The sequence below is a fragment of the Marmota flaviventris genome, chromosome X, assembly GCF_047511675.1.
Source record: "Marmota flaviventris isolate mMarFla1 chromosome X, mMarFla1.hap1, whole genome shotgun sequence".
Lineage (NCBI taxonomy): Eukaryota > Metazoa > Chordata > Mammalia > Rodentia > Sciuridae > Marmota > Marmota flaviventris.
Window position 1 is genome coordinate 135,098,284 of NC_092518.1, and position 20,391 is coordinate 135,118,674.

General features: G+C 36.1%; 1 protein-coding gene across 4 annotated transcripts in view; it reads right to left on the reverse strand.

Annotated features, from left to right (window-relative positions):
- Tmlhe (trimethyllysine hydroxylase, epsilon) overlaps positions 1-20,391 on the reverse strand; it is a 72,477-nt gene that overhangs the window by 1,595 nt on the left and 50,491 nt on the right. For 3 of the 4 annotated variants that reach the window (XM_071606830.1, XM_071606829.1, XM_034635433.2), the window contains 5 exons: positions 19,747-19,923; positions 15,507-15,786; positions 13,365-13,484; positions 10,100-10,336; positions 219-357 (listed from right to left, as the gene is read on the reverse strand). In XM_071606830.1, coding sequence (XP_071462931.1) covers positions 219-357; positions 10,100-10,336; positions 13,365-13,484; positions 15,507-15,786; positions 19,747-19,923 — 953 coding nt within the window. Of the gene's footprint in view, positions 1-218; positions 358-399; positions 566-10,099; positions 10,337-13,364; positions 13,485-15,506; positions 15,787-19,746; positions 19,924-20,391 lie in introns of those variants that run through there. The other variant, XM_034635434.2, reaches the window with a different exon arrangement.

The following is a 20,391-nucleotide window of genomic DNA, read 5'->3' on the forward strand; positions in this document are numbered from 1 at the left end:
AGGCAAGCGCTCTACCACTGTGCTACAACCCTAGCCCACCAGTTTTTAAATTTTTGAGACAGGGTCTCACTAACTTCCTGAGGCTGGCCTTGAACTTACAGTCCTCCTGCCTCAGCCTCCAGAGTCACTGGGATTACAGGTTTGTGCCACCATGCCTGGCTTTCTTCACTGCTTCTGTGTAACAAGCTTATTTGATATCTTTAGAGTTTAGGACATACCCTCCCAGGCTTTAGTTTGACCCAAAGCTCATTCTCAGGTCTCCTCAACTCAATTGTTAGAGTCCGGTGTGCTGTATACCAACGATGAACGACATCATAAGGCACAGTATTGATGACAGCTCGGTCATAGTTGTTGTACCTAACGTGGAATTGTGAGAAAGAAAGATCTCAAACACACAAATAGAGACATCTGCTGTTTATTGAACTACTTTATATAATGGTTTTCTCTGCATTCACTACTTGTTCTGCAGATGAGCTGACAATATGTCAACATTCTCTTAGGTGCACAGGATTGGAGAGAGGGGCTCTTCTGCCTGCTGATCATATTTTGTTTCTCTCTGGAGAACCTGGGGATAGGGGATAGAAGTTAAGTTCCAGTTGTTTTTTCCCCATCTTAGGATATGATGTTTTATCTAAAGCATATTTCATAGAGCACGTCCTTATTGGTCAAAGCTCATGGAAGCATTGGGGAAAGATTTGAGCTTGCCCCTCGTCAAGCTGAGATAGGCATGGTAGGCTGTATTAACAAAGGTTTCTTTTCAATGACTTATAACTTCTCATATATCTCCCTTTGTGAGAGAGATGCCAGCTATAGTAGCTACTGGGCAGTTCACCCAAAGATCTTAATTAATTCATTAAATACTAACATTTATATGAGCATGTGCTACAAGCTAGTAAGTGTGTTTAGGCACTAAACACACAATGATGAACATGGCAGACATGATCCCCTTATGTTCTCTCGAGGAAGATAAACGATAAACTAGAAATAAATAAATATATAAATAATTTCAGCTAGTTGCAGATGGTAGGAAGAAAAATTGGTGTTATATGTTTAAGCATGCCTGGGAAATCTATTTCAGATGGAGTGCTGAGTGAAGGATTTTTTGAAGAAGTGACATTGGAGCTGGTACCTGTATGATGAGAGACCAGCAATTCAGCCAGCTGAGGGAAGAACATTCCAGGCAGAGGGAATAGCAAGTACAAAGCCTTGGGGTAGAAAGGCATTTTATTGTGTTTGCAGATCAGCAAGAAGGTCACATGGCTGGTGGTGAGTAAGCAAGGGGAATAACAGTGGAGGAAGTGATACAAAGGAAATCGCCAGGGGTCAGATGATGTGTAACCATGCAGGCCACAGTGAGGACTTTGGATTTTTTGTGAGCACCATGGGAAGCCAGTGGAAAACCCTAGCTGAGATAATGGATTTCTGTTTTGGCTAAGGCAAATTAACTTTTTTTTGAAGTATAACACATACACACACACACACACACACACACACAAAAGCAGACAAATAATGATGAATTTCATGATGGGATCATATCTCTATCGCTACCATCCATATAAATAAGTAATTAACTAGAAGCCCATAACCTTTCCTCATGGCCCTCTCCAGTCACACTCTTTCTCCTACCCAAGGGTAACTACTATCCCAACTTATGTTGCCAAAGATAAGTATTTGCTGTTTATGAAAAACAAAACTTTATATAAATGGAATCATCATATCTACTACACACACATTGACATCTATATGTTTCTACATGCATCTTCATACATTTCTACATATCTAGACTGTTGTGTCTTGTTTCTTTCATTTAATATTAAAGGGCAGCATTGTTCAGCAGTCATTTATTCATCCTTGGTGCTGTATAGCATTTGATTTTGTGAGCACAGCACAATTTATTTATCCATTGTCCTGTTGGTGAATATTTGAGTAATTTCCAGTTTGGAAGCACTACAAATACTACTGCTTTGAACATTCTATTCCATTGTCTTTTGGTGAACATCTATATTCACTTCTGTTTGATATAATCTTAAGAATGGAATTTCTGGGTCATAAGTATGGGTATGCTCAGCTTTAGCAGACACTGCCAAAGATGTTCTTTGCAAAGAGAAATAAACATCCAATGGTTCTCTTCTTGGGTATCAGACAGTGTTTATTGGTTTTAGTACATAGCACAATCAAAGCCAGTATTCTTAATTTTCTCGTATGTAAAATGAGCATAGTAACACCTGCTTAGTGGATCCCATAGGGATACTATGAAAATCAAATGAAAGAATGTAACAATGCTTCCTCCCAGGCTTGGAGGAGCTATGCCCAGAGGGAGAATAGGGTGTGGAAGCATAGTCTCCCCCAGAGTCTTGACCCCCCATTGTTACTTCCAGAAACTTCCAGTGCTGTGCTAGGTACTTCCACAAATATTTCATTCACTCCTTTTGACATTTCAGAAGGGAAGGTGTCATTAACTTCCTTTTACATGTAAGGAAACTTGAAAGTTAAATTAAATGTGCCACAGGGCTCATAAGTAGCAGAGAGGTTTTAAAATCAGGTTTCCCTAATAGTTTGACTCATTGTTTGTACCTGAGAACAGAAATCCAATGTAATTTCTGTGTACATTTTTTCCTAAAGATAACTTTTTTAATGGATCACAACTGCAATCTCTTGGCTTCAAATGGAGATATATAGTTTATGAACATTTTCATATGTAATATCTTATTGACCCTCTGTGTTATAATCCTGTGAGGCAAGTAGTACAGCTATTATTATCTTACTTTATAAATAAGAAAAAATAATGACAAAGCCCTGTGATTTGCCCAAGGCCACATGGAACCTAGCATTAAACTTTTTATATTAGATGATGTTGTTTTCTAAGGCCACTAGCAGGAAGCATCCAGTAAAGTCTATTACAAACTAGCAAATAGCTGTGTAATGTTCTTTTGATTAAAATAAGACTATTCCTGGGCTTTTGCACAAAGTGATGTCATCATATTATTGTGTAACTTTTTTTTTTTTTCTTTTTCCTGCTTTGATGTGAGGCAATAGAGGCCTGGGAGTGAGAGAAAGAAAACAAAGCAATAATTTATTTGATACAAAAAGCCATCCCTCTTATTAGTTGATATATTTTCCAAGTAAAGAAAGCTCAGTGATTGAGTAGAAGATGTATTTGATGGATTAGAACAAAAAGATGGCTATTTGAAGTGACCAACCAAATTGAAAAATTCTTAGTCTGAACAGGAAAAAGAAAAACATAGAGTGAGATTTACCCATATAAAGAATCTGGCATTACTAAAGAATCTATAGATGTGAAAATAATAAGAAAATATCATGAATGAATTTATGACTACAAATTTGAAAACTTAGATAAAATGTCCAAATTTCTGGAAAGAGCCACCAACTAAAGGTAAAACAAAAATCTTTGCCTGCCTCCCTCCCTCCGTTCCAGAGGGTGGTCTGTTGTTTGCTCAGAAACTCCAGGTCAGATTCAGCCCGGCCAAACAAGGAAACGGCTCTGCTACCAGGTGGCTGAAGCACACCACTCGTTCTTGAAGGTCTGAACCCCTTCCAAGTTTATCCAGGTTTATCCTTCCTTACCTATTTGGCCTCAGCCCTAGGGCACTATACAGATTTTCCTTTTGTGCTCACTATTTCTATTTTACACACTCACTATTTTGCCACAGTTCCCAATTCTTTTTTTTTAATATTTATTTTTTTAGTTTTAGGTGGACACAATATCTTTATTTTTTAATTTTTATGTGGTGCTAAGAATTGAACCCAGTGCCTCACACATGCTAGGCGAGCGCGCTACCACTTGAGCCACATCCCCAGGCCCCCCACCCCCCACCACCCCCGTTTTTTAAAGAGAGAGAGAGAGGAGAGTCGGGGCTGGGATTGTGGCTCAGCGGTAGAGCACTCACCTAGCACGGGCAGGACCCGGGTTCGATCCTCAGCACCACATAAAAATAAAGGCAATGTGTTGTGTCCATCTACACCTTAAAAAAATTTAAGAAAAAAAAGAGAGAGAGAGAATTTTTTTAATATTTATTTTTCAGTTTTCAGTGGACACAGCATCTTTATTTTATTTTTATGTGGTGTTGAGGATCGAACCCAGCGCGCCGCGTATGCCAGGCGAGCGCGTTACCGCTTGAGCCACATCCCCAGCCCCCTTTTTAAAAAATATTTATTTTTTAGTTGTAGTTTGACATAATGCATGTATTTATTTTATTTATTTTTATGTGGTGCTGAGGATCGAACCCAGGGCCTCGCAAGTGCTAGGCGAGCGCTCTACTGCTGAGCCACAACTCCAGCATCCCCAATTCTTTATATTAATATTCCCTGTTTAACTTACCGTGTAGTACGTATCTCCTAACTGGACTCACACCATCAATATATAATGTGTGTGTGCACTTGCACATGTTGTGTGCGTGTGCGCATGTTAATATATGCAAGTAGGGCTTATGCCAGGAGTGCAAGGTTGGTAGCTGAGTAAGATGTCCAGTGATCATCTGCCTAAAGGAGCCACAAATTTAAACAGCTGTTTATGCACCAAACTACCTTCACAAGAGCTAAGGAAGCCAGGTGAGACACCATATAAACCACAGTGCTAGGTTTAGTTATAATAAGATGTGTCAAAGAAGGCAGGAAGGAAAGAGTTGCCTGCATCACTCCTACCCCAACTTCAAACAGTGCAACATGGGGAGAGAAGCCTCCCACTTGGAGGAGGGAGAGGGACTTAAGTCCAGATCTTAGACTTGAAACCTACTACTAGTCCTGCCAAGGTGAAACCCAGTGCCTGGCAGAGCCCCATGATTCCTGTCCCAAGGCTAGCAGTCCCCATAAACTGAGCTGCTGGAATTGAGTTAGCCAAAGAGGCCAAGGTATTGTTTCCACTACCGCTCCTCCAGCCTTAGGCAGCAGAAAAAGTACCAAGACTCCACCTCCTGGGGAACAGGACAGAGCAACTAGCACAAGACTTTGAATTCAGTGGCTGGTCCACAGCCATGAGACCCAGCACCAGGTAGAAAACAGAGGCCTCCTATACCCAGGCCAGAGCTCTCAGATGGAGCTCTAGACCGGAACCCTGGCATCTGTGGGACAAAACTCGTTTCAGCCCGCATCACTGTCAGCTGTGGCATGATAGTTGTTGCAAGTTCAGACTATTCTTCTCAGACACTGCAAGTTCATGACAGACAACAAACCAACTGTGGATCTGGGACAAACCTGGACATGGGGCATCCTGTACTGCTGAAACATTGATATCATATCAAGCATCTTTTCTGATTACAGGGCAACAAAATTAGAAACCAATAACAAGGAAGACTTTGGAAACTATACAAACACAGAAATTAAACAACTCACTCCTGAACAACCAACGGGTCAAGGAAGGAATTAAGAAGAAAATTTTAAAATTTCTTGAAAGAAATAACAATGGAAACACAAATACCACATATAAACAAAGATGTTGTGTCCGCTGAAAACTAAAAAAAAATATAAAATATTAAAATTCTCTCTCTCTCTCAAAAAAAAAAAAAAAAAAAAGAAAAGCAGAAAAGACCTCATACAAATGACCTATCACACACCTCAAAGAAGTAGAAAAACAAGACAAACCCAAAATTAGTAAAAGGATAGAAATAATAAAGATCAGAGCAGGAATAAATGAAATTGAGATAAAATTACAAAAGATCAACAAAATGAAGAGCTGATTCTCTGACAAGGTAAACAAAATTGACAAACTCTCAGCTGGACTAACTAGGGAAAAAGAAGACTCAAATAAAGTTAGAGATGAAACAGGAGAAATTAGAACTGACACCACAGAAATACAAAGGATTTATATTAGCAAGTATTATGAACAATTATATGCCAGAAATTTGATAATCTGGAACCAGTTGGTAAATTCCTGGACACACACCTTACCAAGATTTGATCATGAATAAATAAAAAACCTGAAGAGATCAATAATGAGACTGAATCAATAATTTTTAAAAATCATATATCAAAGAAAAGCCCAGGCAGCAAGGGAAACAATCAACAGAGTAAAGAGACAACCTACAGAATGGAGAAAAAATATTTGCAAAGTATATACCTGACAAAGGGTTAATACCCATAATATATAAGGAACTTAAACAACTCATTAGCAAAACAGCAAGTAATGGATTAAAGAAGGGGTAATAGACCTGCATGGACATTCCTCAAAGGAAGATACACAAATGGCCAACAGGTATAGGAAAGGCTTAACACCACTAATCATCAGGGAAATGAAAATCAAAACCACAGTGAGATACCATCTTGCTCCAGTTAGAACGGCTATTAGCAAAAAGCAAAAGGGGACAAATGCTGGTGAGGACATGCAGAGAAAGGGACTCCTGGGCTGGAGTTGTGGCTCAATGGTAGAGCGCTTGTCTAGCACGTGCAAGGCCCTGGGTTCAATCCTCAGCACCGCAGGGAAAAAAAAAAGGAACCTCTATATTACTGTTGGCTGGTGTAAATTATTTATAGCAATTATGTAGAACAATATGGAGATTCCTCTAAAAGTTAAAAACAAATCTACCCTATGATCCAGCTATCCCACTTCTGGTTATATTTCCAAAGGAGATGATATCAGCATACCAAAGAGATACCTGTATGCTCTTGTCTATTGTTGAATTGTTCACAGTAGCTTAGATATGGAGTCAAGCTGGATACCAATGAATGGATGAATGGATAAAGAAAACATGGTACATATCCACAATGGAATGCTATTGAGACACACACATACAAACACACACACACACAAATGAAATTCTATCACTTGACACATCATGGATGGAACTGCTGGAGAACATTACGTGAAACAAGCCAGCACAGAAAGACAAATACCACATGATCTCACTTATACATGGAATCTAAAAATGTTTTAACTCATAAAAGTAGGTAGGAGATGGCAATAGAAGCTTAGGGGCAGGGTTTGGAGAGACGTTGATCAAAGAATGAAAAATCTGAGTTAGACTGGAAGACGCTGCAGAGTTCTATTGTGTAACATGGGAAGTGTAGCTAATACCAATGTATTATATATTTGAAAATTGCTATGAGTGTAGATTTTACATATTCTCACCACAGGAAAATGATAACTATGGGAGGTAATGCAGCTGTTAGTGAGCTCAGTTTAGCCATTGTACAATGTAAACACATTTCAAAACAACACGTTGTACATGACCAATATTTACAATTTCTATTTGTCAATTTAAAAATAAAGAATTGGAAAAAAAAGATGCTTGAGTGGCCAATAAGTACATGAAAAGATGCTCAACGTCATTAGTCACCAAGAGAAATTCAAATCAATACCCCAAGAAGATACCCCTCATAAGGGCTGAAATTGAAAGGCTGAGAACATCAAGTATTGGCAAGGACATGGAGCAGATACAATTCTCATACATTGTTGGGGACAGTGGTAAAACTGCTTTGGTAAAACTTGTTGTAATTGCTTATGAAATGAAACACTCATAGGTTCTGTAACCCACCAGTTCCACTCCCAGGTAATTATCTTGAGTGAACTGAAAATATATATTCACAAAATCAGTTTTACATGATGTTTGTTTATAGCAGTTTTTATTCATAATGTCACCAGACTGGAAACAGACTAGATGTTTATTCACAAATATTCGATTTAGTTTAGAATAGGCAATACTAATATATGATGGTGAAATGGTTAAACTGTGGTTTCCTTATGTATATGTGCAGGGTTTGACTGAGAAGGAGTGTGTAGGTACTTCCTGTAGTGATATATTATTTCAAGTTTTTTTGTAGGGGGGCATGGGCGATTGAAATCAGGGGCACTTGACTACTGAGCCACATCCCCAGCCCTATTTTGTATTTTATTTAGAGACAGGGTCTCACTGAGTTGATTAGCTGTGGCTGGCTTTGAAGTTAACATCCTTGTGCTTCAGCCTCCCTAGCCCCTGGGATTATAGGTGTGTACCTCTGTGCCCAGCTGATAAATTATTTCATGTATTGATAGTAGTTTGGGTCACATAGGTTTATGCATCTGTCAGTCTTAATTGAGTATATACTTAACATTTTAACCATCACTGCATAGAGATTTTAACTTAAAATTGTATACAAAATTTGAACTCTAATTGATATAAATGTTAAAGTATTTTGGGGATATATGTAGTCATATGTGCAACATACTTTAAGATGCATTAATGTGATTAACATTGATGAATAGAGGAATGGCTAAATGGAGAGACAGTTTTAAAATTAGCATAGTAATATCTTGATTGTGGGATCTAGGTGGTAGGTATATGATTTTTCACTGTTAAATGTTTTTAATCTTTCTGTAAGTTTGAAAATATTAATAATGTTGTAAAAACTATTGAGAAGCTACTCACTGTTTTACTCAATGTGTACATAAGAAATGATTGAGGGAGAATTTCCTAGAGGTATTTAAGATAAAAAATGTATTAATATCAATATAGCTCCTACTGTAATCCAGGGCAAAATGTAGGGGAAACAACTTTTTAAAAAAATTTTTCTGGTGTTATTATTGCAATTAGGAACTGATGAGTATAGGATAAGCATGCCATTGAAATGACATACTTTATATATAACCAGAGATATGAAAATATGTGCTGTATATGTGTAATAAGAAAAAAAGACATTTATTATTTAATTATTTGATTTGAATTAAGTTATTTGAATAAACAAAACATTTCACATAAGTTTTTCTGATCACTAAGTGTGTACTCTTTGTCATGTGTATCAAGTTTTGTAGTTATCTCCACACTGCCTCTGTAGTCTAAGAATTTTTTTCACCACTAGAGATTAAACCCAAGGCTTTGCACATAGTAGGAAAGCATTCTACCACTGAGTTTGTCCGCAGACCTTGCCTTTGCACTCTATACATTCTTTCTTATTGGATATACAATATATTTGCTTACTTATTAATTATCTGCTATAAGAATTAGAAGTTTATGAGGGCCACAGTTTTTGTGTGTTTTGATCATAGTTGCATGTCTGGGGTTAAGAATTGTGCCTGTGTCTTGGTAGATGCTCAAGAAATATTTGTTGAGTAAACTGAATTAATGCACAATAGAAGTTAGCTTGTAATACGTAAGATAAGGGCAATTTAAATGTATAACAGAATAAGAAAAACCTTTGTTATAAGATGGAAAATAATTGGTTACAGAAACCTATACACAGGGAAGAATACATGTGTAAAACCTGACTTGCATGGCGTGATGTTAAAAGAGTAAAAAAGCATCAGATGATGTAGAACGTTGTAAGTCATGAGGATGACCCTGGTAATTCTCTGAAAGACACTGAGGAGAAATAGCAGAACTTAACACAGGAACGACAAGATAAGTGTTATATTTTGGAAAAATTATTTTAGTTATAGATCAAATAATTAATAGAAGGCAGCTCATGTGGAAGCAAGGAGACCAGTCAAGACTTTAGCAGTGGTATAGAAGAGTGATAACAGTGGTCCCACAAGAAAAGATGGCATTGTAGATACAAAACAGTGGATGGTTTGAGAAAAAATTAGGAGGCAGAGTTGATGATGGTTGTATACTGTGAAGGAGAGGGAAAAGCTAAAGGTGACTTTTGTCTTCTGGTTTATGCAGCTTGGTGGATGGTGGTGCCATTTAATGAAATGTGTGAAATAAGTGGAGGGGAAGGATTAAAATGAATGGAGATGATGAGTTCGGTTTTGAATATGACATATTTATGATTCTACAAGATACCTAAGTGGTGATATCCAGAAGACAATTGGATACTTTGGTTAGGATCTTTCATAAATCTGGGCTAGAGACAAAAATGTTGTCATCATGGCTTTGGGTACCCTATCTGCATGGTTACTGAGGTCAATTAAATGAGTGGGATACTTTTTATTTCAATAGATATTTTCATTTTTAAAATTCAACCTTTAATACCTGCCCCTTCCCAAAATTCTGTTGGCCTTTTTATTATTACATGGGAATTATAACAAGAATATAAATTGTTGTATAATGAAAAGCTATAGAAGAATGATATTAAAATATGGCAGATAGAAAGAACTTAGGAATTATCATTACATTGTAACATTGATATTTGGTAAATATATTACACTGGAGAATAGTTATTTGATACTCACCTGATCAAATAAAGTTCTTTATTCCATGGGTAGATATTTAAGACAGGCCCAACTCCAATCATGTGGTTGTGACATTCTCCAACATTTTCAATATATTCATGCTTCAATGGCACTTTGCTGAGGAGTTCAAATTGCTCAGGTGCCTTTTGAAGTACCTGTTCTGCTGCATAGAATCCATCTACTAACAGTGTCCTGCCACCTGTTCCTTCATGCTTAAGACAGTGAAATACTTGAATGCTATGGAGGGAAAAGAAAATTCTTCTATTCAGTGGGATAGAAGAGAACACATCAAAATTCTAGAATATTATATAAGAAATGATAACTGAGCCCATTTGTGTCATTTTCTTTTCCTGAAGAAAGAAATCAGAATTCCTAGTTGTTTTTCCATCACATCCAGTTGTACTTTTTTGTAATATTAATCATTAATGAGTTGTGAAACAATGTTGCTACAGATTTCTTTTAAATATATCTAACATATATTGAAGCCTCTATATATCTTGATATATTGATAACAATACAAGCATGAGTAATGCAGTATAATAAAGTTGTATATGATAAAAAACAAGACCCATCAAAAAGAATTATTTACTTTAGTGGAGTATTGTATAATGAAATGTTTGAAAGGAGTAAATGGATGAGTTTGCTTAGGCTTAAAAATGAGGAAGAATTATATGGAATAAGATTGAAGTAAAGAGAGCATTCCAGATAGAAAGCATGAACAAAGATATTGATGTAAAGTAACAAAGTATATTCAACAAAGATAGTAAGAAGCTCCTATTGGCAAACATAGAGAAACAGAATGATTTTAAGCTATGAAATTCTATGGTCATATCAACATTTAAAAAAGACTATTATGGGGCTGGGGTTGTGGCTCAGTGGTACAGTACTTGCCTCCCATGTGTGAGGCACTGGGTTCAATCCTCAGCACCACATAGAAATAGATAAATAAAATAAAGTTATCATGTCAATTTACAACTAAAAATATTTTTTAAAAGACCATTATGATGATAGTATGAAAAATGGGCTGGCAGGAAGCAGATGACAAAAACTTGGAAAACATTTGGAGGATGAAGGACAACCAAGAATCCAGAATGACTCCTGGTTTATCACTTGTGCAGCTTTCAAGGTCATAATGGTATTTACTAAGACAGAGAGTGCAAGCAGATGTACAATTGCATGATAATGAGGAGGTATGAAGGGTTGAAGAAGTTCAGTTGAACATTTAACAGGGAAAGGGAAAGTGACTATTACATTAAGTAGAATTTTCAAATTAAGAGGGGAAATAAAATCAATGATAATTAAATAGGTAAAAATAAGAAAAAAGTAAACTGCAAAGCAAAATAAGAAAGATGGAGAGAATAAAACAAAGTGAAAATGAATAGAAGTACAATTAAAATAAGAAAGATCAGTTCTTGCCATGTTGAACGTTCTGTGAAACATATAGGTCAAGAATATTTAGTATCCATTTAAAGGCGAGAGTAGAGGTAAACAGAGGTAGACTGTGTAGTCTGTAGGTGACAAAGGCAAGAAGATGAAAGAAATCATTTGGAGAGATCATTTCAAGTATGAAAAAAGGGACAAAGAGAAATCCTTGAAGAACAATAATATTTAGGGCATGAATACTGGAAAATCAGCCAGCAAAGAAGGCTAAGGAAAAATGGTCAGAGATACATGAGGAAAACCAGAAAAGCAGGGATATTTAAGAAGAGAAGATATCAGGAAGAAGCCAGTAGGTATGGAAAGGCTAAGATTGAGGAAAGAGAAATTCCCAAGGATGCTGGAGAGAGTGATATCCAGAGCAAAGATAAGCTTTAGAAAGGACAAGGCATGTAACAATGCAAATGATAAAGATGATAACAATATGACCAAAATGATAATGATAATAGCAAATTTATTTATTGAAGAATTTTATTGGAATGAGATTGAAGTGAGGAGAGAGCATTCAAGACAGAGACAAACATGACCAAAGATACCAATTATTGATTGATTGATTGATTGATTGATAATAGCTAATTAATCTATTGAACACTTAACATGTTGACAAGTATACTAAATGCTTTAAATTAATTATAAAATATAATCTCTTAGCAATACTAATGGTTAAGTTTTTTTTTACTGAAACATAGAGATATTAACTTACTTGTGTACAATCACAAAGCTAATGATACATATTTAAGCTGGTATGCAAACCCAGGTCTGGTCAGTACCATAGCCTTACCTCTTATCCACCATTACATTGCTAATTTACTTCATCTTTGCTGATAATTAAAAAAGGTAAAATTAAAGGCACAAACAATTGCTTATTACTGGTGTTAGTCATAGAGGGAAGAGTTAATCGGTATTAGAATCTCAATCCCTACCTAACTGCTTCTCATTCCAACTCCTCTTTCTTCCTTATACATCTCCTAGAATGAGGATGCAGGGCTGTTGGTCTCTTGATATATTGCTAACAATGATCAGAATCTCTAAAAGATGATTTATTCTTCTTTGCCTGAACCAAACATTTTCAACTTTCAAACCCTTAAAGCAAATCAATGTAACCATAATCAGTTGAATAGTATCACCCTCTCATGCTATCATTATAAATTCACATGTATACTCACTTTACTAATACCTTTGTGTCTCAGGTTCATCTATATGCAGAAGCAAGATAAACAATATCAAAATAACAAACCACAGAGTTGTCTCTAGTAAGTAGCAAATGGTAGGAAAGTTAAGTATGCTATTTATCATCTTTGTCTCAATAGCTACTGATTTGATGTGAAAAAATTGTTAGCCATTCATCCTCTCCGACTTCTTGTAAATCAGGTTCAAATTCTTATTGCTTCCCAAACTCTTGATTAAGATCAAGTGCAGATTCAAATTCTTCTTAATACTATCCTCAAAACATCACTGTTTACAGGACTGATCCCTTGTAACATGATTTGAATTCAAGAGAATTGTACACATTACAAAACTAATGGTTAGCCAATACTTTTTGATAATTTATAATTATTTTGACTAAAAATATAAATTTAACAAAATTAGGACTCTATTTGTGTGGTAAGGTAGAATTTCAATCACTTAAAATTTTATTCCTATGAGTCTAAAGAAGACCAAGCTAGTGTATTTCAAAATGATTATTTCCATGGAAGGAGAAAGAAAGCTATGCAAATTCGTGGCAGTAGATGTGATGTTGGTTAAAACAGAATAGAAAATGATTAAGAAATTACTTAAGACCATCAGATATCAAAGATCCTACTGTGTAAGAATTAAATACACCTACCCACAGGGCTCTTGAAAATAGGTAGTGTCAGTGTGCCGATCTAGAGCTAGCTTGGTGTATGCAGTGTCACCTCTCGAGAAGTCTGAAGTGAAATACCACATCCTCCCATAGATGGTTTCTCTGTGAAATGAAATAAAAGAAGACTTATTAGCTATTTGAAATTTTTCTTTTTGTCTTTAAAACTGTTTCCAATACTTTACTCACAAATAATAATATAATTTTTGGTTCAAGATTGCCATACATGAGGTGAGATTGACAGTTAAATGCATCACCAGTCTTGACAATTCTGTCACTGATTTATATTCTAGGAAGTTGAAGGAGAAACTGTGGAAGTATAATGTACTCTGAAAGCTTAGAGAGTCATCCACTTTGTTTATCTGCCTACTTTTAATAGCCTTCATATTCAAGGTTATTCCCTGTGCTTACCTTCCTTTCATAGAAAAAGATGATGTAGCTGCTTCTAGAAGTGATTTATTTAAGTTAATTTTTATAAATGTTGTGTTTTATTAATATTCTTAGTTTTCAATAATAGTGTTAATTTTCTAATATCTTGGATAATTCAATTTTCAAGGTTGACTGAAGAGTTTCCATATTCTTCATATGATGTAGAAGTGATCTTTTGATCATGGAGGAATAAGGAAAAGAAAAAAAGGATAATTTGTTATCAGTATTTAGTGAGACTTGCTATATTGTTTGTGTTGTATTTCTCTCTGAGGGATGTATCACAGATTTTGATTTTTGTAATTATTTTCTTAGTAGGCTCAGATATGAATAAAGGTCACTTTAATTCTTCAGCACTCAGAGTTCATCATTATCTAAACTCTCCAAATCTAATCAGAAAATGTTTTTCCTTTTGATTATAAAAGTTCTAAAGCCTTCTCAATTTATTGCTTACCTGAATAGTTTCTTTTACTCGAAAGTTCTCAAACTGTTTCCAAATGAATAGCTCATAAATGCTATTGATTTATGTTCTACTAGCATAAGGCAAATGATCCAGCATTATTTACTATGCAATGAACTACATCTGGGTCTTATCAAATAAAAGAGGAGTATTAATTATAATGAAGTAGGTTTATATCACGTTTAATACTATGTAAGATCATTCTCTATGTCAGGTAGAAATGCAGAAGGGAAATGAAAAGAACACTGTATTTAGGATCAGGAAACCTGAGGTATTTAAACCCTAGCTTTATTGCTTACTATCAGAGCAATCCCAGGCGAGTCAATATATCTTAGCATCAGTTGCCTCAACAGTAGAAAAGAAGATAAAGCATGCAATTATAAAAATTACTATTGGGCTGGGGCTGTAGTTCAGTGGTAGAGCGCCCACCTCACACGTGTGAGGCACTGGGTTCGATCCTCAGCACCACATAAAAATAAAGATATTGTGTCCAACTACAACTAAAAATATATTAAAAAAAAAAAAAGAATTACTGGGCTGGGGATGAGGCTCAAGTGGTAACGCAATCGCTTGGCATGCGCGGGGCGCTGGGTTCAATCCTCAGCACCACATAAAAATAAAGATGTTGTGTCCACCGAAAACTGAAACATAAATATTAAAAAATTCTCTCTCTCTCTTTAAAAAAAAAAAAAGAATTACTAAAATAATAGATGTGAATGTGCTGGTTAAATGCTATATAGTGTTTTAACAATCAATCTCTAAATCAAGCCCTAGGAATCAGAGAAGGTCAAAACTGGATTATCTTGTGATGCCATGTTGCTCAAACTGATTTTGAACAGAAGTTAAAACAGAGTATGGTGGGGGGAAATGAGAGGGTATTTATGTGTTTTGGAATGAATTTGCCTATGGCCATATAAGTCCTTGATGGTAGAACTTAAACTACTAGCAAGTTCTTTTTATTCACATTGTTCTTTCTAGTGTACAATGATAACTATCACTTTGAGGACTAGAGGGCAAGAAACTATTCCAGTGATTTGAAAGTCTTCATTATATTTACCACATAAGTTTCTTTAGAGATTAGATATCTAGTCCTTAAGTAAATCACTGCAAGTGGGAGTCCCCTTATTCAGGACACAAAATATTCTGGACTCAAAACAAGGGTGACCAGACCATTTATATTTTTATTAGTGTTCATACTCTGGAAATTAATTATTGTGGATTTCAGGAAACTAATAAATTACCTGATTAAGCTGATCCTTTCTGCCAACTTCTCTGTGTGTTCTTGAGTGGCAGGAACATTTTCTACAAATGCAATTCCATAGAGCAGAAAGTTTTGTAGAAAGTTCTTCAGTCCCTCATTGGTTTCTAAGAAACTCTGGAAATCTATAGATGGAACTTGGGCTTGCTGGTAGATTTCAGCATTCCATAATATTCTAGGCTGGATAACCTTTTGTTTCTGTCCTTCATAGCTATTTTTCATTAGCCAATCCAATTCGTATCTAGTCACATGACCATCTGGCCCTTTTAGGGAAAAAAGACATTACAATAATAGTTTTAAATACTGCCAATAATTTACTGGTTAATGATATTAATTCTTTTTTATGGTGCTGGGGATTGAACCCAGAGCCTTGTGCATGGCAAGCACTCTATCAACGGTATTGAATCCAGGGCCTTGTGCATGGCAAGCAGTCTACCAACTGAGCTATATCTCCAGCGCAGGATGTTAATTTTTAGCAACCAATTACCTAGTATTGTACTGTTTATGAAACCAAAGTAAAATGAGCAGCTATAATGTATTTCAGATAGAAATATTTTGGGGTGGAGTGGTATGCATGAATACATTAATGAATAAACAAATAGACCTTCCCTGAAGGTAAATAAGTTTATGGAATTCTAGCTACATAGTAAAGGACCTTTGGAACATTTATTAAGTCATCAAAGAATGATAATCCCAGTAGGTTGTTAGTCTACTCTGCACTGTCTCCCCTTGTTCCCAATCTCCATTTCCCACCTTACAAACTCAGAATATTTGAGGTAGATGGGACTAATCTTTATTTTACAGATGGTGAAAAGGTCATTTAGTGTTGAGTATCCTTTATCTGAAATACCTGGGGACCAGAAGTGTTTCTGATTTGGAATTCTTGTTTTTTCTTTTTATTTTTTTTTAGTTTTATTGATTTTATTTTTTAAATACATGACAGCAGAATGCATTACAATTCTTATTACACATATAGAGCATAAATTTTCATATCTTTGTATATAAAGTATGTTCATGCCAATTCATACCTTTATACATGTACTCATGTACTTTGTTGTTTTTTTTTGCACTACAATTCTTTTTAAAAAATTTTTTTAGATGTTGATGGGCTTTTATTTTATTTATTTATTTATATGCAATGCTGAGAATTGAACCCAGTGCCTCACATATGCTAGGCAAGCGCTTTACCACTGAGCCACAACCCCAGCCCCGCATTACAATTCTTATTACACATATATACCACAATTTTTCATATCTCTGTTTGTATATAAAGTATGTGGACACCCAATTTGAGTCTTCATACATGTACTTTGATTTCTGTAGTTTTATTTAAGGAAGTGATTCTTCCTGCTTTATTCCATGTTCATGGATTGGAATAAATAATTTTGTTAAAATGTCTATATTATGTGAAACAATATACATATTAAATGCAATCCCTATTGAAATACCAATGACATTCTTTACAAAAATAGAAAAAAAGATCCAGAACTTTGCCTGAAACTTTGCATTCAATATTTAGGACACAAGACTGAGATGTGCTCTCCAAAGAGGTTGGGTAGCCCTAACTTTTTGGCCTTGCTGGTTGAAGTACCTCTGGTATCTCTTTTAGCCTGGCTGTCTCCACAGTTAGCAGCTTGTCTTGGTTGACAGTCCACACAGCTGGCATCTCTTAATTACTGGGGTCTCCATTCCAGCTTTGTCCTCACTTTCACAGCTCATGCATGGTCCTCTGAGGGGAAACCTACAGGGACTCTGATCCTGCTGCACTGTGTCTGGCCTCCCAGGCCTTCTTTTGAAATCTTGGTGGAAACCTCCATGATACCTTAACTCTATAGCATCTTACATTCCTGCAGAACCAGCACCACATGGATGACATGTTGTCTACTGCAAGTTTGCACAATACCAGGACCCCTGGAATCCTGGCTGCAATGACTTCTAAGTACCTTTGTGGATCAGAATGGTAAAAGAACTTCCTAAGTCCCACTGTGAAAGCCAGATGTGCCCTGATGTCTTCTCAAAGGGATTTTTTCTTTTGTACATGTCCAAAGTACTCTGTATCAATTTAAGATCTGTAATCTCTTTAACAAGGTCACTTCCCTGGGTCCATTTTATAAACATTTTATGGTCAAACTGCAAGTTTTTAAAATCCTTTAGCTCTGTTTTCTCTCCAAATTCTCACAGTAAACCTGGCTAAAAGCTATCAACAATATCCAAACCATCCATACCACTGATCAAATAATGCATTGCCTTGAAATTATTTCCACTGGATTAATTAGTCCATTACCTTTAAATTCAACCTCACATAAAGTCTGAGGATATGGAAAAATGTAGCCAAGTTCCTTCCCAGAAGATAACACAAATGGCCTATAGTCCAATTTCCAACAGAATCTTCACTTCCCTCTGAAACCTCATGAGCATAGTCCACATTCCTATTGCCATTCTGGTCTTCTGAGCTTCCACCAGAATCACTGATTAAGCTCTGCTTATATCATTCTAAAGATTTTCTAACTTGCACCTCTAAACTTCAAAATTCCTCCTACAAACCAGCTCCAAAGACTTTTGAACCACATGGTTAGGTTAGTCACAGCAGCAGCACCACTCCAAGTACTGGTACCAATTTCTGTGTAGTCAACTTTTGTTGCTGTGACCGTAAGCCTGACAAGAAAAGTTAGAGGAGCAAAAGTTTATTCAGAGCTAGGGTTGCAGAGGTCTCAGTCTATAAATGGCTAATTCCATTGCTCTGGGCCCAAAGTGAAGCAGTACAACATGGGATAAGTCCCCATCAAAGAAAAGATTTTCAGCTCATGGTGAGGTCAGGTAGTAGAAAGAGAGGTGGGAAGGGGACACAGGAAAGACGCACCCTTCCAGGGTATGTATGCACCCTTCCACCTCCTCTAGCTGTAGGCCATCTGCCTGAAGTTGTTACCACCTAGTCGGTTCATTCAAACTAGGACAGACTGATTGGGTTATAGCTCTCATAATCCAATCATTTTAGCTCCAAACACCTCACATCCAAACTAGAACAGGCATCACATTAAAAAGCTTCTGCACAGCAAAGGAAACAAGTTCATGAATAGAGAGCCTAATGAATGGGTGAAAATCTTTGACAGCTGCTCTTCTGACAGGGATTAATATCAAGAACATATAAAGAACTTAAAACTTGGGGCTGGGGATGTGGCTCAAGTGGTAGCGTGCTTGCCTGGCATGCGTGCGGCCCGGGTTCGATCCTCAGCACCACATACAAACAAAGATGTTGTGTCCACCAAAAACTAAAAAATAAATATTAAAATTCTCTCTTTCTCTCTCTTTAAAAAAAAAGAACTTAAAACTTAATTCCACAAGATAAATGAACGAATCAATAAATAGGAAAATAAACTAAAAAGACATTTCTCAAAAGAAGAAATACAAATGGCCAACAAATATATTTAAAAGTGTTCAACATCCTTAACAATCCGGGCTATGCAAATAAAAACCACACTACAGTGAAATTACAATTTCATCTCACCCAAGTTAGAATGGCAGTCATCAAGAATACAAATAACAAATGCTGGTGAGGATGTGGAGGAAAAGGTACACTTATAAACTGTTGGTGAGACTGCAAAATACACTCACTTTGAAAGTCAGTATGGGGATTCGCCAAAAGACGAGGAATGGAACCACCACATGACCCAGCTATCCCAGTCCAAAAAGACTAAAATCAGCATACTATAGTGATACATGCATACCGATGTTTATAGCAGCACAGTTCAGTTGCCAACTTATGGAATCAGCCCATATGTCCATATACAGACAAATGAATAAAGAAATTGTGGTGTGTATATACACAATGGAGTTTTACTCAGCTACAAAAAAGAATGAAATGATGTCATTTGCTGGTAAATAGATGGAAATGGAGAACATTGAGCAAAGTGAAATAAACCAGACTCAGAAAGTCAAGGGTCAAATGTTTTCTCTCATATTGGAGGCCAGAGGGAAAGAAGGGTGAAAGGAATATAAAGGGGGATCTCAAGAAAATAGAAGGAAGACCAACAGAGTAGAAGAAGATCAAGAAGGAGGGTGGAGTGGAGGGAAAGGGAAGATACTGGGAAATGAGACTGATCAAATTATGTTATATACATATAATATGTCATAATGAATCCCACTATTATGTATAATTATAATACAACAATAAAAAATAATTATTTTTAAAAAGAATACTCCAAGGAGGTTTCCTCACCACTTACAAGTGAAAAAGAGTGTGGTCTCTTCCTGACGAATGATCTTTGGCTTGATACATAAATCCACACTGGCAGTGTCCAGGCTGCGCTGGTGAGTCTTAGAGTTGTAACAAGATGCTGAGCGGCAGTGGTCTCGAAGCCAGACATAATCAAAACGCATCACAGTGTCAGCATACTGCAATTCTAAGAAAAAGATCACATTTATCAGAAGTATTTATTTAGGGAAGCTAAACAAAATCAGTAGCCAAAAACCTTCCTTCAAAAAGACTTCTCCAAAGAAACAAATAAGAGTAATAAGGAGGAGATTAACTCCTTGCCAAGTTATTAAAATATACTACAGAATTTCCATAATTAACATAGTGTTATGTTGGTATAGAAATAGGTAAAACAATGGAAGAATACAAAAAGCCCAGAAATATGGCCAAATATGTAGAGGGTATAAAAGAGGTACTTGAACAAGTTTAGCAAAGTTTCTGTTAGTTTGAAGTTATACCAAGGTTAAAATTTCAAAAAATCAAAGACTTTACTATGTACCAATTTGCTCAATTAAAAAGTAAATAAAAATGAAATCAAGTTTATAAAAGAAATAAAAATGATAAAGTGGGAATAAAAAATATGGAGGAATATTATAGAGAAATCTTAAAAAATTTC